We start from the raw sequence: 26794 nt of genomic DNA on the forward strand, positions 1-26794 counted from the left end.
TCCCCCTCCCCACCCCATTCCCACCTCCTTTCCCCCCCTCCCCACCCCTTCCCACCTCCTTTCCCCCCCTCCCCACCCCTTCCCACCTCCTTTCCCCCCTCCCCACCCCTTTCCCCACCTCCTTTCCCCCCTCCCCCCATTCCCACCTCTTTCCCCCCTCCCCTCCCCTTCCACCTCCTTTCCCCCCCTCCCCACCCCTTTCCACCTCCTTTCCCCCCCTCCCCACCCCTTCCCACCTCCTTCCCCCCCTCCCCACCCCTTCCCACCTCCTTTCCCCCCCTCCCCACCCTTTCCACCTCCTTTCCCCCCCTCCCCACCCCTTCCCCCCTCCCCACCCCTTCCCCCCTCCCCCTCTATTCCCCCCTCCCCCTCCATTCCCCCCTCCCTTCCATTCCCCCCTCCCCTTCCATTCCCCTCCCCCTCCATTCCCCTCCCCTCCATTCCCCCTCCCCCTCCATTCCCCCTCCCCCTCCATTCCTCCTCCCCCTCCATTCCTCCCTCCCCCTCCATCCCCCTCCCCCTCCATCCCCCTCCCCCTCCATCCCCCCTCCCCCTCCATCCCCCCTCCCCCTCCATCCCCCCTCCCCCTCCATCCCCCCTCCCCCTCCATCCCCCCTCCCCCTCCATCCCCCCTCCCCCTCCATCCCCCTCCCCCTCTATAACCCCCTCCCCCTCCATTCCCCTCCTCCTCCATTCCCCCTCCCCCTCCATCCCCCTCCCCCTCCATTCCCCCTCTCCCCACCTCCTTTCCTACTTCCCCATCCCTCTATTCCCCTTCCACCCCTTCCTTCTTCTCTGCCCACCCTCCCTACCCCATCCATCCCTTCTCCCCCTCACCCCTCCGTCCCCTCGTCACACCACTTCTGTTCCCCTGCCTGATTCACCTCACTTCCTCCATCCCTCACTCGATCCACCCATTCCCTGACCCTTGCCTCTTCCTAGTTATTCCTTCTCCACCACCCCCCAATCCTATCCACCTTCCTCCATGTCCCACGCCTTTTCCTGCAACCTCACCCTCCATTCCCTACTGTGTCCTCTACATCCTGATGTGAGCCTTCTTTTCTCTGGAATTGTATTTACCTGGGAATCCATACACTAGGGAATGGGATCACGTTTGGAGACAGAAAAGCTGAATTCTTCTGGGCTATATTTAACAATCTTGGCGTTTCGCTAAGAATCCAGGGTAGACAGATTGCTTGGATGGTCACATTGGGCCGAAGGGTCTGTTTTCCTGCTCTAAATCTGACCCTAATCAACAAGATCAGTGACAAATATTATGCCATAATTAAATTGTAACTTGGGGTTAAAAATGAGAAAGTTGGTGGTACGTGGTTAATGTAATTTGAGCCAATAGATGGTTGTTTTTTTTAAAAATTTTTTATTTTTCACACCATAAATCACATTAGCCATAATATACACTTTTCTTTTTCACACATATACAGTGACTTTTTCTCCCCCTCCCTCCTCCCAAGCCACCCCCCCACCCCACCCCCCCTCATCCATTTTAGGTATACAATCTAGGTTGCATTAAACCAGTCAGACAATGTTGTCATTCAACAAAAATACACCAGAAATTCTACTGAGTCCATTCTTTTCTTTCCTTCTCCATCCATCAACTTAGGTAATGTTTGTCCCCGGTAGGTTTTCGCTATTGTATTTAATGTAAGGCTCCCATATTTGTTCGAATATTTCAATATTATTTCTTAACTATTTGTTATTTTTTCTAATGGAATACATTTATTCATTTCTATATACCATTGTTGTATTTTCAATTATCTTCCAATTTCCAGGTTGACATAATACATTTTTTTGCTACGGCTAGAGCTATCTTAACAAATCTTTTTTGTGCGAGCCAATAGATGGTTGTTGACGGGTCTGTTGGGTGCCACCTGGTGCTGGTCAGTTGAACTTGGACAAGAGTGGCAGTCTGAGATGAGTTGGTGGACAGTTGGTTTGCTCTTGAATTTCCCATCCAGCCCAATGATACCTGTGTGTTGAGGAGTGTTCTGGGTGGATAGCTGCTGTTTGAATGGTGATCCTATTCATTACAATTACTTTATTTGGAAGGCAAGAAATAGCAGATGGCAGAAATATGAAAGAAAAACAGAAAATATTGGAGATTTCCAGCCAAGATTTGTCCTCCTCCCCATCCCACCATGGTCACTCATTTGTGTACAGTAAAAGTCCAAAAATCTGTATGCCAGAGATCTGGGCCACCCGACTTCTCGAAAACTCTCAAACTTTTGAAATTGAGTGATGTTTGAGTGTGAAAGCATCACAGATGCATAGTGGCAACAAACGACCATGCAGAAATGTAAGAAAAAAAAAACTTGTTTACTTTTTGGTACTTTGCATTTTTATATGAAAAAATGTTTCGTTCAAAATTTACCTGTTCATTTCTTTATTCTCTTTAAATTTGATTTTAAACGTACTGCTCAAGAATTCAAAAGACTTGAAAATGCAGACTGATCCAATCCCTGAGCGGACTGGATTTTAGGATTTTTACTGGACTGTGATTTTAATGGGTTGACTATCTTTTTCATCGCGAATGGCACTTGTTTACACCTCCTCCTCACTGTTGCATGTATTCAGTTCAAATAAGACATTGTATCCTAGCCTATTGTTTTGCTTGCTTATGTTTAGCAATAATCTTGAGTTAGAGATTGGAATTTTTCTGAATTGAGATCAGTAATTCCAGTTTGGAGGAACATAAGAATTGCAGATGCTCTTTTCTGATGTGAACACAGAGAAGATTCAGTGGGTCATGCAGCATCCACAAAGAGGAAGTGTCCAGATTCTTTGTTCGCTAACTCAAGGCCTAACAACTATGAATCTTGAAGGGGTGCACTCAAAGCGTTGACCACTCTTTTTCTCCCACTGATGCAGCTCAACCCTCCTGAGTTCTTCCAGCAGTTTTTTTGCTTGATATGCCAGCACCTCCAGTTTCTTTTGTCTCCAGCTAATGACCAAGCATGCTGAGCTCAGGCCAAATTTGAGTGTGAGGAGATGAATTGAAAAGTTGGACTGCAAAAAAGGACTTTTTGTGTTATTTGAACAGTTGAAGAAGAAATATGGCTTACCCAATAAGACCTTCTTTTGTTACTTTCAGTTAAGATCCTTGGGCCCTGAAATGACTTTACAGGGACTACTGATGTGGAAATCCTGCCTTATAAAGGAAATGAATGTAAATTTATTTGTAGAATGTACTTTTTACTGATGAATGAGGGCCCAACACCAGGTTTGCATGAATCTAGAGTGAGATAGGATTCAGATTTAGAAAATAACAATTGATGAACAACTCTGGCCAGATCTATGTCAAGGAAGTTTGTTGGCTACTATCAATGCCAGGTATAGATGGTTCACTATAATTTTCTCTATCAGCTATACCTCACCCCACAGAATTTACACCAATGCAAACCTGAGTTGTCAGAGATGTGCTTTAGGTGTGGTATAGAGTTGTTTCCTTCTTAAACTTTACCTGGCTTTGCACTAAGTGAGATCCTTCTGATATGACCTTTGTGATATCCTAACTAAGATAATTGGAGTCACCTTCCCAGTTGTCCTGAGCTTTGTCTTGTGGGGAACTTTACAGGTGTTGGTAGACTGCTAACTAATTTCCAAATTAAATTCATAGAAATTGCCTTATGTGTGGCCAGTAAATGTATAGCAGTGACATGGAAATCTGACTCCCTCTCCTCATTTATAAGTGGTCTTCAGAAATTAACAGCTGCATTCCCCTTGAAGAGATCACGTATAGTCTTAGGAAAGGATATAACGGCTTCCTAAAAATCTGGCAGCCTTATCTAGAACCTATAGGGCACTTCACTGATGCCACCATAGGGTTGTGATCACTTCTGACTAGACAGCAGACCTCTGTAAAGGCTATAATATTGTGGTAATATCATGTCTATACGAACTGATTATGGGATTTTTCTTTATCATTTTGGTTTAATTAGACTTGACAGGGGGAGGAAGAGATGGATTTCTTGACATTTTGCATAGTTGTTGACTGTTACTTAAAATGACAAAAAATTTACCAAAAAGTTGGACTGCAAAGATAGCAATCTCAGGATTTCTAGCAGTGCCACCTGCTGGTTCAGAGTAGGAATAGCAGAATAGTGGTGCAGGAGAGGAAGGTTTCAAATTCCAGGGGCACTGAAACTGGTTCTGGGGAGGTGAGAGCAGTACAAACCAGACCATCTGCACCTGAGCAGGACTGAGATCATTGTCCTCAGGGGATTGTTTGTGGTTATTGGGAACGATTTAAACTATGAAGGTAGAGGTTGGGAATCCATTGCAGAAAGAGAAACAGTGCATAAACCAAAGCAAAAAATAAATAAGAGAAAGGTAAAATTGGAGTATAAAAAAGTCAAATGCAAAAAAAAGTTTACCAGATTCTGAAAGGACTTTGAGTGTAAAGGCATTTCATCTGAAGTCAAGTCGCCTTTATTTACCATTCTTACCATGCTTGCATGGTAAAGATAAGATAGCATTTTTCCAGGACCACAGAGCATATCTATATAATATAATTAGAATAGAAGTTCAACACATAAATTATTAAGATGTATACAGTAAAAGTCCACTGTATACTATCCACAAATGTTCTGGGAATTCAGGACCCTGATGGCTTGGGGGGGAAAAAAAACTATTGCCCAATCTGGACGCAAGACCATAGTGCTTCGGTACCTCCTCCCAGATGGCAGAAGGAACAACAGTTTACATGAGGGGGTGTGTGAAGTCCTTCACAATGTTTATTGGCTTTCGCCTGCAATCAAGTGTTGTAGATGTCCTTCATGGTAGAAAGAGAGCTCCCAATGATCTTTTCCGCTGACTTCACTATCCTCTGCAACGTCTTGTGGTCCAAACCAGTAGTATTTGAAACAAAGTTAATTAATGTGGCACAAATCAGTACAAAAAGGTAGGATTCAGACGCAATGACAGCAATGTGTTTGTAGGATATTGGTAATTTCGGTATTGGTTCTTTTACATTGGATGCTGCCTGTACTGCACCAGTAACTTAACTGCATTTGTACAATTTGTTGGTTTCATGCATCTGATGCTGAATTTTTTAAATTCCAGATTTATTTGTTACTTGAATTTAAATTTTCCAGCTGCCATGGTGAGATTCAAACATATCTCCAGTAATTTAAGAACTGCATTCCTTAATTCTACAGATGTGTCAGTTGATCCTGTCATTGGGCATGCTGTCAGCAGGGGTTGCCATTGAAGCAGATCCACACATGCTAGAACCTCAGATTAAATTACTTCTTGTCTGAATGTTAGATTTCTATTTATTACTAAATACGATGGCCATATTTAGGTCATACACTATCCATGTGCATGGCTAAGACGATACAAAACAGAACATTGCATTGCAGTACAGGCTCTTCAGTCCATGGTGTTGTACCGATCTATGTAAACTTACTCCACAGCAATCTAATTTTTCCTACCACACTCTCGTAACCCTCTATTTTACTTAATCCATGTACCTATCAAAGATTCTTTGAATGTATATGCTCTGTGAGTAGACGGCATGAATTGAGATGCTGATGGTGTGATGGAATTAAAGTAAAGCAGAGACTGTTTTAGTGTTTTGTTATTTAGAGCTATTGTTGTTTCAAGGAGAATTGCCATAAATTTTAAACTTTTAGAAATACTTTGAGAAATTATGTTTAAAATTGTTAACTTTTCTACAGCAGACTTGTCTCAAGTATATTGCACTAATGATCTAATTAGTTTAGTATAAAGAAATTGCTGACCTATAGTTCAGAATTAATTGATTGATGATTAGTTTGCTGGAGTGACCCTGAAGTGCTTGCCCACAGATTTCACGGTCTTTGCATGATACCAAAGCAATAGGTTTTTGTTGTTAATGAACGTTAATATTGTGCTTTAAAATTACTTTCCCCCAATTATTTTGCCATCAACCCCAGCCCACCCCTTCAATGTTTCTCGCTTTAAGGTGAAAAATGGATGCTGCTGTTCATAATTAAACAAAACTCTGGCTTTTTAAAAGAATCCAGATGGTGAGAGGCCATTCCTGTGAGTGGACTATTGCCAAAAAAAGCTTTTCATCTGCCAACTGTTCTAAATTAAACTGTGTATGAACTGAACCTCACTGGCCTCAACCTGCACAATAATGGGAATTGGTTTATTGCTCCCTTTTTAATGGATGCGTAAACTTGTTTATCTTGACTTTTAATAGATAGGTAGTTATCGGGTGCAGAACTGTCAATTAAGAAACGGACAGCTATTGTGATCTGCGATGGACTGCACGGTAGAACTCTATTTAATAGTAATTTTCTAAAAGGAGTGGGATATGCTTGAGAAAGGTTATTAGGGAAGCAAACATGAACTAGAAGTAGGGGCAGGTCCCAAATGCTTGCTCTACCATACAGCAAGACCAGAGTTGATCCAAGTTTAACCTCGCCTCCACATTTCCATCTGCCTGCAGTAATTTTTCACCCCCTTATCAAGAATCTATCTGCTTTAAACATTGTTCCTGCCCTCTCAGGCTACATCCTCTCCCTTTCTGGGTGGTCACCCAGCTACTCCCTGGCTACACGTTCAACGGGACCACCTCGCGAAAGCTCTTATCTGTGCATCCCGAATACTCCACTGCATGTCCAGCTACAACTCCAGCTCCTTGATCTGGCCAGCTGCACGCACATCCCACAGAAGTCATAGTTCGGGACACGAGAATTTTCCCTGACTTCCCACATTCTGCAGGAGGAGCATTGGACACCCTTCATTACTCGTTGCAGATTTCCATTACTTATTCAAATTTTAGATCATAGATAATAAGTGGTTGTTCAGGCCACACCTGTATTGCCTCTTTCAAAAAGCTGATGTATCCTGACTACCTCATTAAAGTACTGGATATTGCAGTGACCTCTTGAGGGAAGATTGTTTATGCATTGGGAGCAATATGTTTACTGTAGAGCAGGATAAGTAGCAGTGGGAGGTGAGAAGTAATTAATGATTGCCAAGGACACGTCTGCATCAGTAGTGAAGAGGTATTACATCATGTCAAGTTGGTTAAATCTCTGGCCACATGCATCCCATTGTAGAAAAGCAAGGAGAAAATTATTGGGGCCTTAACAGACATTTTTAACATGCAGATGACAGGAAAAACTCTGGAGGATGAGAGGAAAGTCTTTCAACCTTGATCAATGCTTTGTTCTCCAATCCAGATGTCATCCTGGTAAATCTCCTCTGCACCCACTCCAAAGCAACTACATCCTTCCTGGCAATAAGGTGACCAGAACTGACGCAATACTCTTAAATGTGGTCCAACCAAAGTTTTATGGAGCTGCGACGTTATCTCACAACTCTTGAATTCATTACCTTGACGAATGAAGGACAATGCACTATACGTCATCTTCACCCTATCCACTTGTGTGTCAATCTCAAGGAATCTATGGACCTTGTCCTCAAGATCTCTTTGTAGCTCCATTTTGTTAAGAATCCTGGCATTAACCGGAGTACTGCCATCAAGTTCAACCTTCCAAAAGTGCATCACCTCACAATTATCCAGATTGAACTCCACTACCACTTCCCTTCCCAACTCTTCATCCTGTCTTCATCCTATTGTAACGTACAACAATCTTCTACACAATCTACAACACCACCAAGCGTTGTATCATCTGCATACTTGGTGAGATTTGTAAAACCAGGAGGGGCATAGATAAGATGATTAATGGCAATCTGTTTTCCTAGAGTAGAATTTAAGATGAGAGGGCTAGGATTTAGAAGTTATAAGAGAGGACAGTTTTTCACTAGGTGGTGGGCACGTGGTGTGACCTGCAACCAAAATGGTAGAGGCAGGTACGTTAGCTTCCTTAAGAAACACTTGGATAACTCGATGAATGGGCAGGGATTGGAGAGTCTTAATGTTGGCAAGTGGGGCTAATGTAGGAGGGCATGTTCACCATGGACAAGTTGGGCCTATGGGCATCTTTTCATGCTGTATGATGATGAAAATCTGGTTTCTTGGTGTCTGGAAAGAGGAGAAATAGATCATTATTTTCTTTGTAAAACTACCATGTCCTTAATTAGTCTCTCCATCTGCAGTGTTTTTTTTCCTCTAAAGGCTAAATACATTTGCTTCTTAAATTGGGCTCAGCATATTCATAATTGAAACAAACCCGGTGCGATACGCACGGTACTGACTGAAACCCTCATTCAATAAGCTAACTCCCAGTTTGCTGTTCACTGTGGTTAAGATATTTTGAATTGGAATACAAGAAGAGACTGTAAAGGGAATAATGTGAGGGAATAATCTGCTTTGATAATTAGTTCAAAGTACACAAGTTAAATTTTGCAATAATAGCACCTCTTCCACTGTCAAAAAAATGTTGTTTGAATGCAATTGTGGGCTTCCCTTGGCTCTCACCACCCCCATTTCTTAATTGTCCTTTGTTATAAATGCATATCTGGTGAATGTTCTATGGCTTTAATTACACTAGTTAAAAGAGAATGTTCGGCCACTGCTTATCTTTGTACGTTCTTTCTATTGTAACTTGTTCGATTGTATTCTGTTTACCTGAGGACATCTGCATTATACTTTTTAATTTTAGCTAACAGGTGTTGAATGGTTTGGTACAGCAGATACGGAAATCTTGAAGGCTGCTCTATTTCCTAAAAGGAATTTCATAAGATAAATGTGCTCCAGATTTCACTCGTGTCATTTCACTTTTCATGTTGACTTGTCTTGTTTAGCCTGTGTGCTGGCTCCTGTTACTTTAATTTGATAATATTTTCATAATGATCTATTTGAAGCTTTGCAGTCATCATTTTGATATAACTGTGTCTCACCGAGGCTTTGCCATTTGCGACTAATTTTAGCTGAGCTTGCTTCACATGCCTTTCCTTTGATCGCTCCTCGCGAATCCATCACCTAGCCTCTTGGCTAGTTGTATTCCTTTGAGCAAGGTGATAGATGCAGCCAACTGCCATTGACTTGTTAATCATGTCAACATTTATCTTCATAATTGTATAAAAATTTGGAAAAGAACAGATAAATAATGCCTTCCATAGGGACCACTGCCTCTGTGACTCTCTCATGCACTCATATCTTCCTACAAATTCCACCCCTCCCCCCAACCCCGGCTCCTTCCCCTGTGGCTGCAGGAGATGCCACACTTGCGCCTACACTTCCTCCCTCACCTGGAAGTAAAACATGAAAATCTGTAGGCACCATGGTTTTTTTTTTTTTTTAATTTTTTATTTTTCACACCATAAATCACAATAGCCATGATATACACTTTTTCTTTTCCACACATTTACAGTGACTTTTTCTCCCTCCCCCCTCCCTCCTCCCAAGCCACCCCCCCATCCCCCCCCCTCTCATCCATTTTAGTTATACAATCTAGGTTGCATTAATTCAGTTAGACAATGTTGTCATTCAACAAAAATACACCAGAAATTCTACTGAGTCCATTCTTTTCTTTTCTTCTCCTTCCATCAAGGTGAAAATTCAATGCTGGAGAAACTCAATAGGTCAAATAGAGTCCTTTATATAGCAAAGATGAAAATATATAACCGATGTTTTGGGCTTGAGCCCTTTATCCTCCCTCACCACAGTCCATAGCCTCAAACAGGCCTTTCAAGTGAAGCTCCCTTTGTGGCCTTCTCTACACCAGAGAGACTGGGCGCAGACTAGGAGATTGCTTCACTGAGCACCTTTGCTCTAGCCGCATCAGTGATAAGGACCTCCAAGTAGCCGATCATTTCAGTTCTGTGTCCCACTCCCACATGTCTCACTATGGCTTTGTACTATCCCACCAAGATTGGTGTAAATTGGAAGATCAACACCTAATTTTCCATTTGGGCTCTCTCCAGCCTTATGGCCTTAAACTTTTCCAGTTTCTGCTAACCTGCTTTCCCTTTCTCCTGTATTTTTTCCCTCAGGCCTCAACCCCCTTTCCTCTCTATTCACCTAGCCATCCCTCATCCCCTTGCTTATTGCTGTGCCCTCCCTCCCTTCTCCACCTGTTGCCTCCTGCTTTTGCTATCATGCTCCTACACCTCCCCCTTACCTTTTTATTCAGATGCCTCCCAACATTTTTCCAGATCTTGATGAAGGGCTCAAGCCCAAAATGTCAGTTAACTATTTCTAACTTTGCTATATAAAAGACACTGTTTGACCTGTTGAGTTTCTTAAGCGTTGTGTTTTTTTTGACAGATAAATAATGTTTACATTTGTTTTAAATTATGATTGGCTTGATGGGGGGGGATTGAGAGCAATGGAAGAGAGGAACAGCAGGATGCAGTTGATGAGGATTGGGCTGAGGTAAAAGCTGGAAGTAAAGAGGAAGCCTTTCTGAACTAGGTCATGTTGTAGGAACAGATGATGTCACGAGAGTACTTTTAACATTGTGGTACCAATGCAAGTGACTAACTGGGAGTAGAAAATGAATGGGATGTGCAGTGATGGATCAAGAGGAAGGTCATGAATAGACCAATATGCCAGAGCTGAGATGAAAGGAAGTGAATAACAGAATAATTAAGAATGTTTAGGAGTGTGTGAGGCCTTCTACTCGAGGACTTATTGTGCCCTGTATATAGTTAAAAAAAAGTGACTGTTAAGGCAGAGATTCTCTGCCCTAATGTTGCTGACTACCTTCATAAATATTCTACTAATGACTCCGATCCTTCCAGGGGGTAGTCCCGACAGTGGAGTAGAGCACTCCACCTTGCTTCACAAATGTACTGATGCTGCAAGGGGATGGGTAGGGTGGGTTGATGACGTTGTGATGATGCTGTCAGCCCACGACTGATTACGAAGAAACTTTCTTAGCAATGTTTACTTTCTGTTACGCACACAACTTAAATGGTTAATATTACAGGAGGGGGGTGAAAGTGTCCGTCAGAATTTTCCTGCATGTTTGCATGGGATTGAATCGGCCACTTCTCCGCTTCCAGTGCTGAGCTGAAGGGGCATCGTCAGGCAGAAGAATGATCAATGGCCGTCCTCAATACCCGTAGCTGCAACTGCTCTGTGCTTCGCAGAGCGGCTCCCGCTGTGTGGGGATTATGGGTAATGAAGACAGCCATTGCTTGCTGCGTATTTATGCCGTTATGTTAATGGGTGGCGCCACGGCAACAGTTGCTCCACTTCCATCGGCTCCTGAGGATGCTACGAGTCACCGCTCGTCATAAAAATGGTGCAGGAGCAGCCTTTTTCGGCCACTTTATAAAAAGACAAGTTCAGATTTGTCTCCTCAGATGGAGCCGGCCGCAAAGTGCAGCCCAACATAAAAACACCCTTTCGAAAATGTGGCTCCAGGGTTCCACTCCGGATTCGGCCATCCAGCGAGCACCTTTTTTATTTTGACTGTTTAAGTGATTGGTGTGTACTGGGTATTGTGTGTTTTTGTGTGTGTACCATGGTCGAGAGATTCTGTTTTGTTGGGTTGATGGTGAACTTCAAGCTGCAGTGCAGCATGGCACTGTGGGGACTTTAGATGAAACATTTTTAGGATTCATATTGAAGTGGGGGCTTGTTGAATGATCAATAAATATGAGAGAAGCTGAATTATCTAATCATACATCATACAATCAGCCAGCTCCCCACCATGACTACCAGCCCCCCCACATCTCCATCGGGCACACAAAACTCAAAACGGTCAACCAGTTTACCTATCTCGGCTGCACCATTTCATCAGATGCAAGGATCGACAATGAGATAGACAACAGACTCGCCAAGGCAAATAGCGCCTTTGGAAGACTACACAAAAGAGTCTGGAAAAACAACCAACTGAAAAACCTCACAAAGATAAGCGTATACAGAGCCGTTGTCATACCCACACTCCTGTTCGGCTCCGAATCATGGGTCCTCTACCGGCACCACCTACGGCTCCTAGAACGCTTCCACCAGCGTTGTCTCCGCTCCATCCTCAACATCCATTGGAGCGCTTACATCCCTAACGTTGAAGTACTCGAGATGGCAGAGGTCGACAGCATCGAGTCCACGCTGAAGATCCAGCTGCGCTGGATGGGTCACGTCTCCAGAATGGAGGACCATCGCCTTCCCAAGATCGTGTTATATGGCGAGCTCTCCACTGGCCACCGTGACAGAGGTGCACCAAAGAAAAGGTACAAGGACTGCCTAAAGAAATCTCTTGGTGCCTGCCACATTGACACCGTCAGTGGGCTGATATGGCCTTCAACCGTGCATCTTGGCGCCTCACAGTTTGGCGGGCAGCAACCTCCTTTGAAGAAGACCGCAGAGCCCACCTCACTGACAAAAGGCAAAGGAGGAAAAACCCAACACCCAACCCCAACCAACCAATTTTCCCTTGCAACCGCTGCAATCGTGTCTGCCTGTCCCGCATCGGACTTGTCAGCCACAAACGAGCCTGCAGCTGACGTGGACTTTTTACTCCCTCCATAAATCTTCGTCCGCGAAGCCAAGCCAAAGAAGAAACATCATACAATGCATGTTATATGTAGACTACATCCCATCCTGACGTTCATGCTCCATGAACCTTCTTTCATTGTACATCTAATTCTGTCACGATAAGCCTCTGTGCCTTCCCTCCAAGATTGCTTTGATGTTGTGCATTTTTACCATTCACCTCAGTTACTCCCTGCAGCTGTGAGTTAGTCTTCCTCATGATCCTCTTAACCTTTCAATTCCCTTGGTGCCCTGTCATATTGATGACTTCTCAGCTTTCTCTTTTCGAACTCATGGCGAATAGCTCTGTTTCTATTCTTTCCTGATAAGTCTGACCTTGTGCTCTGATGTCATTATAAATCTATTTTTTGTATCCTTCCTGGGCCTCTATATTCTTTTACTTAATATTCTGATCAGAACAGGCACCTAATGCTGTGTGGTCTAACTAAGGTTCAATACAAGTTTAACATAACATCTAATTTATTCTATCCTCCTTGTGCTCGGTTTGTTTTTTTTCATGACCTTATTAACTGTGTTACTCCTTTTGCTGATTTGTGCATCTGTACTCTCAGAGCCCTTTGCTCTTTTGTCCCATTTATATTATTGCTGAGGATTATTTGACCTTATTTTTCTTACCAAAACACAATACCACAGTCAACTTGAAATTCATTTTTCTGTTGTGTGACCATTCTGCAAGCAGTATGACTGCTTTCTCTTCCTAAGATTGAACTTATTTTCCAAACTGCCATGGGCTTGGTATCAACCTTAGAGGACACCTCTGGCAATCTAGTGGCCTATCATCACCAGTGCTAACTGTTCCACTGTATTTCCTGAATCTTTATGCTCTGTTGACATCAGTTTTGGAGAATAATGCTTGAGGTTCAAGATGCAACTGCTGGCAATTAATAGTTGTTATACAGTGAGTCAAGAACTAATAAGCTTATCTAGTTGAAGATGATCATCCCAAACATTGTTGGTGGATGGCTAATGCTGCTTGTTTCAATATATCTCAATGCTCGATTTCCCCATGGAGTCCAGCTCCATTGTGCTGACATTGCACCCAGTATTCACACTAGAAAAATTAGCTGTCTGCTTGGATGTAGCATAATATCTACAAGCCCATTTATTTTAATAGGGGATGCAGGGAAGAAGGCGAGATGATTGAGGAAAATTATGCAGACTATTAAATTTAAAGCATGCTTGAAAAGGGAATATGTCAGAAGAAGTCAGAATTTGTAACGTAAATGATCTGCTCAGGACTACAGACTGCAACCACATCATTACCATATGCACAGGACAATACATTATGATCCATGTGTAGAGGTAAAGTATGCTTCAAGTCTAGGGATGGCCCAAGCTGCTTTGAAAATGCAACTCCAGTTGTAGTCCAGAGAAATCTAACATTTAGCAAGAATGTAATGCCCCGCATAATTAAATAAATAACCAGATCACTGGTGTGGTTTTATTTGTTGGTTAATTACTGAGCAGAAGATATCCTCTTGGCTTGCCTTGCTCTAAAGTCAGGGGGCTATTAGAGAGAAGTCAACAAAATGAACAAACAATGCAGGCTTGTTGTAATTCTGTAATATTGTAAATCTTATTTTTCTACAGCTATCCACTGTATCAACATGGAAACCCTCAACTCAGGATATTTCGAACCAACTTCTTTATGACACTTGTGAGGCCTGGGAAGGAGCAACCAGAGGATACAGTCCAGTTTAGGATTCCCATGGAGTAAGTAGGAGGGGACAGACCCAAACAGCAAAACTCGGGGCATTATAACATTAGGTGGATCTGCTGTTTTCCTTCTCTTGGAGCTCTTGTACTGAGGATGAACTAGTCCTCAACCATAACTACTGACTCACGATGACTGTTAAACTGATTTATTGTAAATAGAATTATTCTTGGCTGGTACATTGTGTTTGCACCCGAGCTTTTTGGGCAGCATTTAGGGGGCTTTTAACCAAGTTAAAGCTGCTGGACGGTTCCAACATAATGCAAATCTTTAGATTGTGGTCTGATGTTAAGCTTGAATCAGTTTGCTGCACTTATCTGGAGAGGTGATTGGACTGACCTTTTATTATCTTGAAAGAGGTGAGTAGGTTTCAATCAACATCATCAAATGAATGTGGTATCTAACCCAACGTCATGGATGTCTGTCTGCTGTAAGATCCTGAGGTTCCTGAGTGTATCCCTGCAATGTTGATGCTTCCAACAGCAAAGTAGCATTAGTCACCTGGAATGTCATGGGCATGTAGTAGTTCTGCAAGTCCAAGACGTTGTGTAATAACAACTGAATATGACTGGCACTTTAATGCTACAATGCTGAGGTTCATCCACTAGAAGGCTCAAGAGAGCTTTGAAAGAATTGTAGATCTATTTATTAAAAGGGGGAGTCTAAGCTTCAATTTAAAGAATCTAAAACTGGGAGCTAATGCGGTTAGGTATAAGCATATCATCATTTAATAATATTACCAATAAATTTCTCTGGTAATTCAATGCCAGTCAGCCAATAACTTGGTGTACATTGGTAAACTGGGCACCTGGAATTAAGGTGTGAAATTCTTGTCTTCTGTTTTGAAATGGCAGGGGTCATTTGACCTGGATGTGCGGAAGCTTTGACCTTTTTTCTCTCCTCAAGCATTACCATTTTAATAGCCTTGTATTTCTAACCTGCATTGTACAGGATGACAAAACCTGATGTGAAAAATTACCTTCAGGGCATCTACAATGTTCCAGTGGCTGCAGTAAGGACCAGGATACAATACTGTAAGTACAGTTAATATTTATTTTAAAATAATAGCTCATCTCCTGTGCTGATGAGTTCTATTTAAATATTGACTTGGGTTTGGTCATTTTTGTTGAGATTTTGCTAGGTGTCCCAGACCTTCTGTCCATTTTTTAAAATCCAACTCCAGTGTGCTGATTGCTGGGATACAATTCCATGAGAACCACATCTCTGCCCAGATGAAAATATCTAAGCTTATTCAGTTGGTGTGTGTAGACAGGGGGCATGGAACTGAATCCATTTTACATCAGGTGTCACAAAATTATATTTTTGTTGGAGTCATGGATAGAGTCAGGAGGGAGAAAATTTACTGCTTTTGTCCACTTTCTTTCTCTTAGAATGGTGATCATTTTTAGCTTGCCTCTTGGATTTGGATTTATTGTTTGGCATTATGAAACAAGAAAATTGAGAAATCTATCTGGAAGTAAAGATAACCAACTGACGCAATAATGAATTTAATAGTTAGATACTTAAAACAGCACACAAAGGTGCAGTTTACACAGTCAACATGTTGTGTAATATTAGTAATTTTTCTTCAGAATTAATAGGCAAAGATATAATCCTTGTTTATTCATAATCTCTTGTAACTTTTTAGGTACTAACAAGAAGAGAAATCATAAGAATCAGAGGGTGAAACGGCCAGATTATAAAGTTGCCTATGTTCAGTTAGTAAGTGCAATCCACCTTCTCTTCATCTTTGCTATAACTCTCAAATACTACATGTGATTTGCCTCTTCAAATTGTTTCAGACTTCGTGTTTAAGATAAAATGTGGAGGCTAAATTTTCATGTGTACAAAGCATCTTTTTTACTTGATAATGGAGGAATATGATGTGCACCTTTCTTTAGAAGTAGATGTTTTATTTTTATTTCCTTTCATGCTTTCTTTATTCACCTCCATACACAATACAAGTAAATTATTAAATAAGGGTCTTGCAGTACAACTGTGACATGCATTGCATTTTAACAAAATGTTTTGTTTGTTTATCATGCGTAGTAAATTTGTTGCTCTTTTTATCCAAGGGTTTACCCTGTTTTGTGGAGATGTTAGTTGTATTAAAATTGAGGGAGGATTTCTGTTTCACATGCTTTGATTTTGAACTGTTTCACATCATGGATTTGGATCTGTTGGAAATGAAGTTTCAGCTTGAACACCTTGATAGCATGAAAGTGCTTAAATTGCACCCATTATAAATAAGTGCTGCATATCATCTGAGTTGATACCAAAGAAAATCAAATGCACATCCCAATCCAGTTTTTATAATGGGCTTTTCCTGGAAGAAATCACAATTGAGAATGGACCAAGACAGTAGGTTTTGTATGCATCAAGCCTACAAAAATGGGCATTGGCTCAATGTAAACCAACTTTTTTCTTTCCATTCACATACCACCTTAAGTAATCCCCATGCCATTGGTGCTCTGTGATTAGTAAGGGATTGCTAAGGTGGTTATGTGAGTGGAAAGGGAAGGTTGAGAACCACTGCTCTAGACCCAATTGTTACTGAAATATTTTGCTTGAGAAAAATTGCCATTGGCCCATTTCCTTTGGAGTTATGAAACCGTGCACATAACGAGTCCATGAGGTACAATTAAAACAGTGGTTTTCCAACTTTTCCTTCCCACTCACATCCCACTTTAAGCAATCCCTTACTGATCACAGAGCACTGATGGCATAGGGAATACTTAAAGTGGTCTGTGAGTGGGAAGAAAAGGGCTGAGAACCACTGATGTAAAGTAATGGTTAGTTACATCAGGTTCTGTCCCTGAAAAGCTGACCTTCGGAGTATATTCCAAAAATGACAGACACAGACCAGGAAATGCAAAATTGTATGATATTGATTCATTTGATTCATCCTGAGATGTTATGGACTTTTTTTTTGTTGCTTTGGTTCCTGTACTGAGTTGGACAGGTACTTGAGAAGGAAAGAAATGCAATGCCATCGGATAAAAGTGAGTGAGAGGGTAATTGGATAGATAGCTTTCAAATAGGCATGATGTGATTACTAGCCTTCTCCGCTGAACAATTTGATGCTGGAACTATTCCAATCTGATATCTTGTTCTCTCCAGATTATCCCCAAGATTAGAACAATTAAAGATTCATTATGTTCTGAATGATCAAATCTAGTATTTTAAATGAATACAGATTTTAAAAGTAATTTCTTAATGAAAGATTATTGTTTGCGCATTCGTTATAAAACGAGTTGAACATGTCATAGAGTGAAATAGATTGGGCTGATATGTTGCAAGGTGGTTTGCATATCAAGTGAATAAAAGAGAAAGGTACCAAAGAATATGGTGAAGTGTTTTGCTAGACATAAAATGGTTCTAAGTATTTCTGGCAGTTGAGTCGATGTAAATCATGGCAAATGAAGAGTTAAGGCTTCTTCACTCAAACAACTTTTTCTTGGAAACAACTTTTTCTCCCAGATTTTTAAAAAAAAGCTCCCAACTGTATAGGTTGATGGAATGTAATGCTTGTTCACTTCCTTACATGCCAATGAACAATGGATTGGGAGAGTTTGAGAGACCACTAAACAGCAAGAAATTAAGAATTAAGTTGGTTGAGTGAGTCACTGGTCCTCATTGACTGTATTGGGTACAAAGTTTCTCAAATCTCTCCTAACTGCCAACTTGCTGATGTGGTCAGCAGCATTGTTTTATGGGAAGAAAAGTTGTGAGGAAATTGACTCACTTCTGCAAATTAAATTCAATTTCCCAAAACTTTAACCCTGGAATAGTGTTCTCTGATATGGTAAACTTATGGAATTGCATTGTGAGATATCAGAACAGAGGGGAAAACTAAGAACTTACTTTGCTTCACAGAGCCTTATTATTACTATACTGAAGTTGATGTTGCTCAAGAAGTAGTAATCTACTTTGAAATCTAGGGAAATATTGTTATCTAGGAAAAGACCATGAGAAAAATGAAAAGTTGTAATATTCTTCATGGTTTCAATATCTCTAAGGGATTCACAGCCAATGAATTTATCTTGGAGAGCTGTCACTATTTTTATGCAAGGACACATGGCAATCTCATTATGACTGCTGAGTTTCTGTAGGTAGCTGTGAGGAAAAATGCCATTTAATCTGCTTGATACCATTTGAACCACAAATAGTGTCCAAAAATATAGATGGAAATTTTTCATTATTCCTTGGATCTTTTATGTCCCTCTGAATGGAGAAAATTGAAGCCTTGGTTTAACATTCTATCTGAAAGAATGCATGTCTAAATATATAACTAATCCTCTCAATACCAGTCCTTGATGAGTATTCAACCTTGCACACAGCCTTACAAGAGCATTTCCACCGGGCTGAGTTGGGCAGGTAGTTTTTTTAAATTGTGTGGCGCACTCCATAGAAATGTATAATTTGCTCTATGTTAATTGTTAGAGGAGTTAAATTGGGTTGATTTAGAGCACTATAACTACTGAATCATGTACTGTATATCTATTTTACTTGCTTTTCCTAAAGATTTTTCAAAATTTTAAACAACAAAATTCTTGTCAGTACTTTTTTATCAGTCACTGATCCTCTGTAGTTAATTGCATTTCCACTACTAAGTGCCATTTTGGCATAATAACAAATTTTACTGCAATTTCTCCAGCTTGTATCCTAATGAAAAAGAATGCAGATCTTTCCACAAACAATGACCTCTTTGTGATGTCACTTTGTTCCTCATAAGTCATGTAGTTCTGTTTTGGAAGGCATATCCATATTCATTTGACCATTTCTAAGGAGTGTGCCTGATGTAAACCATCATTGTCAAGATACTTTACAGTATTTTAATATCTGTTTTTAGTTACATTTTAATACTTGTCTGGGTATACAAAAACGTGGATATAATTTCCCTTGTCTGTTTTGTGTCTTATTAAAGTGAATGAAATCTTTTGACTAAAATGGGAAAATGCATTCCTTGCTTATGGCATTGTCAAGAAGTAATTGAAGAGCCTTGTTGGCATGTGTGGTAAAATAAAACAAATTTATACAACATCTTTCACAGGATAAAAGATGTTGCCAGAGTAATTTTTGATATTTTATATATGGTTCTCCTGCAATGTATAGAGGAAAAAGTCTCAAACAGGAATAAAATGCTTTAATACATTCATTCAACACAAAATTTACTAATTCATTTGCTGGCACTGATTTTTTTTGTATTCATTGTAATTTTGTTTCCATTCAAGTATTTATCCACTTACCTTTTGAAAGCAGTAGTGTGGATGGTGCAGTATACTAACCTGTAGATCTTATAGCGTATAGAACATGGAACATTACAGCGCAGTACAGGACCTTTGGCCCACGATGTTGTGGGTTTTGTGGGCTTTGGATTTAAATGGTTATCATCAACTGTGAATGAAGAGATAAATATGTTTTCTTTCCCTCACTTAACCGTAATGTTGTATATTATATTATTGCTGAATGAGTGGCCTTGGACTTGTACTCACTGGAGTTTAGAATGAATGGTGGGGGAGGAGGAGAATCTTGTAGAGACAATTATGAGAGGAAGTTACTTCCATTGACATCAAAGACTTGAACTGGGGGGACATGGTCTCAAGATTCAGGCGAGTAGATTTAAGACAGATGTGGGGGAATTGCTTCTCTTGGAGAGGTGAATAAAAACAAACATAAGAAATAGGAGCAAGAATAGGCCATCTGGCCTATCGAGTCTACTCCGCCATTCATTGAGATCACGGCTGATCTGATAGGCTCACCTCCACCTATCTGCCTTTTGCCCATATCTCTTAATTCCCCTACTGTGTAAAAAAAATCTGTCAACTCTCTGGAATTCTCTGCCCCAGGAAGCAGTCAAGGCTGCCTCACTGAATATACTTAAGACCTAAGTAGATTTATTTTTGAGTAGTAGGGAAATGTGGGAAGCAGGCATACAAGTGGCACTTACATCTACAGTGTTGAAGTGTTTTGAGACTCTGCGGTGAGACTGGTGTTGGAAAAAAAATGGTGGTGCTGTTGTTATGGCAACGCTGCTGCTGGTGTGGACCCAGGAGTGCGGAGACACAGCCCTGCTCTTTAGGGTTCAACTGCCTATCCCTAGTACTTATGCTGATGGTTCCGTACAGGCATTACACATTAGCTAAAATCCTGCAACCATGAGTCTCTGCCAAAGATGTTGGTGCCTGTGCTTGGCAATGGCCGTAAGGAGCAACAGACTGTAGCAGGGCACTTAAATACGGTAAGAACACCCTGTTGGGTTGGGAAGAATATCAGGTTGAGTGGGTTCACAGAGAGGCATGGAGTGATGTTCGGGGCAGAGAGAAAGAATGTGCTATGCATTGATGTTGTATACTCTTCTGATCTGGTTTCCTACCCAATCATGACCTGGCAAGGTGTGCACTAATGGGTGGCCGCAGTCCAACCTTGATTGACAGGTGATGTGACTTCTGAATAAATTTCAGACAGGGAGGATATTTGACCACCCACAAGCCATACATCCAGGGTCACTTGTATCTCCTGGGAGGTTCGGTGAGTTCACAGAGAGACAAGTCTGGACACAATCGTTACAATTACAGGTAACTTTATTGAACATCCAGGAGACAAACAGGGGAGAACATCAAACAATACTTAATTACTCCACTACTAAACAACTAAATAGACATTCAGATTGGACCGAGGCTGGACTCCGATACCAGTGGTTGCCTATCTTCTACACGCTCATGCATGTGTATGCATTCTATGGACAGGTCTTTCAAACACACTCCCAGTTCCCTGTACTGATCTATCACATTCCTTTGGCACAGCAATGTCCACAGTAGCGACCTTGTGTGGAGCAATGTCCAATGCTTGGACCATGAGGTAGAGAGAGAGAGAGAGAGTGAATGTGAATTGCCTTTATATATATATATATATATATATATATACATATATATCTTTGGCTTGGCTTCGCGGATGAAGATTTATGGAGGGGGTAAAATGTCCACGTCAGCTGCAGGCTCGTTGGTGGCTGACAAGTCCGATGCGGGACAGGCAGACACGGTTGCAGCGGTTGCAAGGGAAAATTGGTTGGTTGGGGTTGGGTGTTGGGTTTTTCCTCCTTTGCCTTTTGTCAGTGAGGTGGGCTCTGCGGTCTTCTTCAAAGGAGGTTGCTGCCCGCCAAACTGTGAGGCGCCAAGATGCACGGTTTGAGGCGATATCAGCCCACTGGCGGTGGTCAATGTGGCAGGCACCAAGAGATTTCTTTAAGCAGTCCTTGTACCTTTTCTTTGGTGCACCTCTGTCACGGTGGCCAGTGGAGAGCTCGCCATATAACACGATCTTGGGAAGGCGATGGTCCTCCATTCTGGAGACGTGACCCACCCAGCGCAGCTGGATCTTCAGCAGCGTGGACTCGATGCTGTCGACCTCTGCCATCTCGAGTACTTCGACGTTATGGTTGTGATCTGGGCACCTAGCCAATAATGAGGCAAGGTGTGCAGTAATGGATGGCCAAAGTCCAACCCTGATTGACAGGTGATGTGACTTCCAATTAAGTTTCAGACAGGGAGGACACATGACCATCCTCAATCCACAATGTTCCAGACAGGTCAGGAGGCCACTTTTTCTTCACAATCTACATATAACATACCCCTCTAGTTGAGAAGGAGAAGTAGTGGAGATAACATTACAGTATGTTGACCACAGTGGCGGACCAGTGAGGGACTCAGCGGCTGAGGTGCGGGAAACTTGCAGTTGCAGTTGGGGACCCAGATGGACTGTGGGCTGCTGGAGACTGGTTCATCGAAGCAAAGATTCGACAGGCAGCTGAGGTCAAGGAGGGCTCTCAAAGGGCCTTGGGCAATGAAGGCTTCCTGATCATGACAGAAGTTTGGATCTGGAGCTCAGTTTGCCAATGAATCGAACAGGAGTCTATGTGGCTGCAGAGGCTGTGGGAGGGCTGGAGGCGAATCCACAGACACTCAGTGTCTCTGAAGGGAGTCTTGTTTGCTTCTCTTTCTCTTGTAAGGGCGCCAGGCTACACTAATGGTGACTCTTTGTCTGCCTTATGGCAGGGAGAAGGCAATTTCGTGTCCTGTTAGATGTTCTGTACTATTACATGACAATAAAGCAATCTCAAATTTCAGCTCCTGTTTGAGCGGTGACATGAATCTGTTTCAATTTGCCTACCGCAGCAACAGAGCTATGACATGAAATCTCACTATCTCTACACAAAATCACTGGAACACCTGGACAGCAAAGATACAGAAATGAGGATGCTGTTATCGACTACAATCTGGTATTTAAAACCATCAACCCTTCAAAACTGATCAGTAAACTCCAAGACCTGGGTTTTAATAACCCACTGCGTAATTGGACCCTGGATCTCCTCCAGACCAAAATCAGTGTGGATTGATAAGAACATGTCCTCCACAGGGCTGTGTCCTTGCACCTCTGCTCTATTCGCTTTACACCTGTGGCGTGGTATGATAATAACACCATCTACAAATTTGCTGACAATATAACAGTGGTGGGTTGTAGACAAGTCAGCATGCAGGAGGCAGATTTAAAATTTGGATGAATGATGTACTAACAACAACCTTATACAATGTCATCAAAACCAAGGAGCTGATTGTGGACTTTAGATTGGGGGGGGGGGGTGGTGTGCTGGTTGGTAGGGAGAAACCAGAGGTGAATAATCGAGTGATCATTAGGGGATCAGATGTGGACAGAGTGGGAAAAATTAACTTCCTGGGAGATAATGAGGGATCTTGGGATAAAAAAAATCTATAGCTCCCTAAAAGTGGCAACGTAACTGAGAAAGTCAAAACTTGATTGGAGTTGCACCTTGTAAAAAGGATGTTGTGTGGTTCTTCAAGGCAGGTTGTCTTGGTCCCATAATGCAACTGCAGCGTAGAGCAGTGTCATCTGCTAACCACTCTCAGCTGCTTTTCAGTAAACCTTCCATAATAATAAGTAGAGTGTTCCTCATGAGACACAATGTACAATTTTATTTTCATCTTTTCACTTAATGAAACATTTTGGTCTTGCACACAATATGGCCTGGACACTATTATGCCTGAAAAATGTACAGCAAGGATGATCTCCAAGAAGAGAATTTAACCATTTCTCTTTGACATTCATTGATATTGGGATTGTGAAATTCTCTGGATCAATACTGATTGGAAGTATAAGTGGGCCAGTCGCACACATACTTTTGCTACAAGAATAGGTCAGAGCTTGAGTTTTCTGACAGCTTTTACAAGACAAGGCAGATGCATGTAGATGGTCATTGCAGGACCAACATTCAAAAATCTGGACATCATTCAGAGCAACACCAACTACCATACAAAGCATTTGCTTATTTTGCTGTCACGCCGTGGTTGCAGTATCTGCCATGTAGGAGATGCCCAGTGGTGAGAGATCAAGACTTTTTCAACTGCCATTTCCAAGTTAGCAGACTCTCCACTTGCTCCTAAGGCAGTAAGTTTGCTTCTAAGTCATACATCACCCTGACTTTTAAGTATTATAAAGTGGTTCCTTTATTATCGCAATATTGCAAAGCATTAACTGAACAGTTGCTCACAAGATGTTGTGAGGGAGTAGGTTCTCGGCTTCATTCCTTTACAATCTCTTTGTGTTTGCTGACTTAAGGTGTGCGAGGGGTTGATCAGCTATATGAATGCATGTTTCAATAGCATTGTTTCTCAACGAGCCTTTTTTCCAGATCTGATGATATGGCAACTACTCTCCAAATGGATGGTCATTGGGTTCCTATTGCCATGGTTTTGATTGTCTTATTTAACCAGGAATAAATTGATAAAGGCAGTGTCAGTTCCTAATAATGGCATGTGGATTATTATACCACTTTATATGATGTGGCTGTTTGACAGATCGTTGTAATGGGGGAAAAACATTTAGATTGTGGTTTTTAAAACAATTTTTATTCATTAAAATGCAAGTGAATGTCTGATTATCTCAACACTCTTTCAGTCTAAATTGCGATATTTTTGCATGAAATTTTTGATATTTAAATATTTGGATGACTTGATGAAACCTTTGATCCTCTGGGTGGCACTGTTGCCCTGATGATACGCTTCGCGCTTATCTTTCATAAATTACATTTCCGACAGTAGGTGGCAGCACATCAGAATCGTAATTAATTGTCATGAATGTGAGTCACAAAACTTGTCTTGCGACAGCATTATTGTGTATTACCATATAACCATAACCATATAACAATTACAGCGCGGAAACAGGCCATCTCGACCCTTCAAAAATTGGATTCCATCAATACACTATTTTTTTTAAAGTGCAAAGGAAGAGAAAAAAATGAGGTAGTGCTTGTATGATTCATTGTCCATTCAGAAATCTGATAGCAAAGGGGAAGAAGCTGTTTTTGTACCGTTGGATGTTCGTGTTCAGGCTCCTGTACCTCCTTCCTGAGTGTGAAGAGGGCATGGCCTGGGAGGGTGTGGGGTGAGGATTCTGGAGGATAGAGGCCTCTTGTATATGTACTCAATGGAGTGAAGACTGATGCCCATAATGGTTCACAACCCTCTATAGCCTTTTCTTGTCCTGTACATTGGTACTTCCATTACCAACCAGCCAGAATTCTCTCCACAGTACACCTGTAGAAATTTGCATGCCTTTGGTGAAATACCAAATCTTCTCAAGCTCCTACCGCAGCATAGCTGCTGGCAAGTCTTCTTCATGATTGCATCGACCTGGAGGCCCCAGGATAGACCTTCAGAGATGTTAACACCCAGGAATTTGAAGTTTTTTACCCTTTCCACTGCTGACCCCTCAGTGTTCTCCTGGTTTTCCCTTTCTGAAGTCCACAACTTGCTAACGTTGAGTGGAACGTTGCTGCTGTGATACCACTCAATTAGTTGATCTATCTCACTCTTGTATGATTCCTCATTGCGTAATTCTGCCATAACCGCGGTGTTATTGGTAAATTTGTAGATGGCATTTGAATAATGCCCAGCCACACAGTCATGGGTGTAGAGAGAGAAGAGCACAAATACTTGAACTGCACTTCAGTTGATTATCAGTGAGGAGTGTATTTAAAGTATAATTATATATGCTGTGTATATTTTTTTGCATCAACCGTAGAAAAAAGAATCTAAGGATTGTATGTTCTCTGACAATAAATCTTAAATCTAAGAATATGAAATAAAGTCTGATCATAAATCACCTTGTTGCTGTTGGTACCCAATTTCATTTGTGAATGAAAGCAGTTTTTTTAAAAACTATTGCGCTTTAAATTCTTCTCTGCTACATTTTTAATGGTTGATTTGTTAGCAGAGACATAACTTGATACTTTTGATCATTGTCCACCCACAAATGCTGATGTACCTTCTGGTTGCTGGTCTTGAGACATTTGCAGATGATTGTGGATTTTCTGGATGAACTGGTGAATGCCTTCCCTACTTTTCTTGTGTGGATATCTTGGAGATCTTCTGTGGTTGGGGAATTATAATTTTTAATTTTAGACATACAGCACGGTAACAGCGACTTCCAGCCTACTAGCCCATGCCACCCTAATAACTTAAAACCTAAACATACCCCCAAATGTTTTGAAAGATGGGAGGAAACCAGAGCACCTGGAGGAAACCCACACAGACATGGGAAGAATGTACAAACTCCTTAGAGATAGTGCCGGATTCAGACCCAAGTCACTGGCTTTGTCTGGAGAGAGGCGATTGGCATGAAAAACTTTGGAGGATATCTGAATTTAGCCACTCATGAGGAAATATAAAGACATTGTAGAATACCATTAAAGTAATTGTAATGGAACTTATTTACATAATATGTTCAGTGCAGCTATTCCTACTTTCTTGAATCGGAGAGAATTTTATTCTATGTTTGGCCTCTTTAAGTTGGTTTTGTGGTACTGTGTTGATATTAAGAATTGTAATGTGATAAAGTCATTTGGTTTGCATTGCAGAATTTTATTTTGCAGGCTCTTGATAAAACTGCTCTCTCTGTTAGGGAGACCTTTGCGTGCAGTGAGCCCACCATCTGTCTCCTCCACCAAGGAGGCTGCGGATGATGATCAGGGAATGCCATGGGAGCCTTTCTACTTCCTGCTGCTGTGCAGTCTGCACCCCATATCCATCAATCTCTGAGTCTGGCTGCTCTTCACCGAGCATTCATGAAATCGTGCAGCATACAGAAGTAGACTCTGCATCTGCTTGCTGTATTATTAGAAGATCCCAGACATGCAGGCAACACAATCTCATGTTAAAGATTCTCATGGCATTTTCCATGACTGACATGGTTCATTTGCTATTGGGATTGGAGAGCGTATTGGTGTGAGGAATCAGGGCAATGATGATAGCCCCTTGAACCCCAGTGCCAGTTGCTGAAAATACCTGCAGTACAGACTCACTGAAGGTGAATGATTTGCATCTATCCTAGAAATGTGACATTCATAATGTGGAAATTCTTGCAACCCCCATACATCTGCTCATTGAAAGAGTGTCAACTTTTCCTCTTTACAAAAAGGCCCTGATTTTTAAGTGGAGTTGATGTGAGTGTATTCAGTGATTGTCTGCTGACATGGACAACCACTGATGCTGAGATATTACCCAATTTCTCACAGAACTAAAAATAGATTAAATGCTTTCTTTGCAAAAGAACCTATTTGATAGAGCAAATTGGAACTCATGGAC

General features: G+C 41.5%; 2 protein-coding genes across 7 annotated transcripts in view; one reads left to right on the forward strand and one right to left on the reverse strand.

Moving 5' to 3' along the window:
• LOC138742504 (large ribosomal subunit protein P2-like) overlaps positions 1-26794 on the reverse strand; it is a 479457-nt gene that overhangs the window by 310750 nt on the left and 141913 nt on the right. The window lies entirely within an intron of this gene.
• The window catches only part of mrpl23 (mitochondrial ribosomal protein L23), a 49946-nt gene that overhangs the window by 2573 nt on the left and 20579 nt on the right, over positions 1-26794 (forward strand). For all 6 annotated transcript variants that reach the window (XR_011344176.1, XM_069896821.1, XM_069896832.1 and 3 more), the window contains exons 2-4: positions 14012-14134; positions 15087-15169; positions 15784-15857. Coding sequence is in view for 5 of the 6 variants with exons in the window: in XM_069896821.1 (XP_069752922.1) it covers positions 14012-14134; positions 15087-15169; positions 15784-15857 (280 nt within the window). In the remaining variant the exon portion in view is untranslated. The remainder of the gene's footprint in view (positions 1-14011; positions 14135-15086; positions 15170-15783; positions 15858-26794) is intronic.

Source organism: Narcine bancroftii, chromosome 1, assembly GCF_036971445.1.
Source record: "Narcine bancroftii isolate sNarBan1 chromosome 1, sNarBan1.hap1, whole genome shotgun sequence".
Taxonomy (NCBI): Eukaryota; Metazoa; Chordata; class Chondrichthyes; order Torpediniformes; family Narcinidae; genus Narcine; species Narcine bancroftii.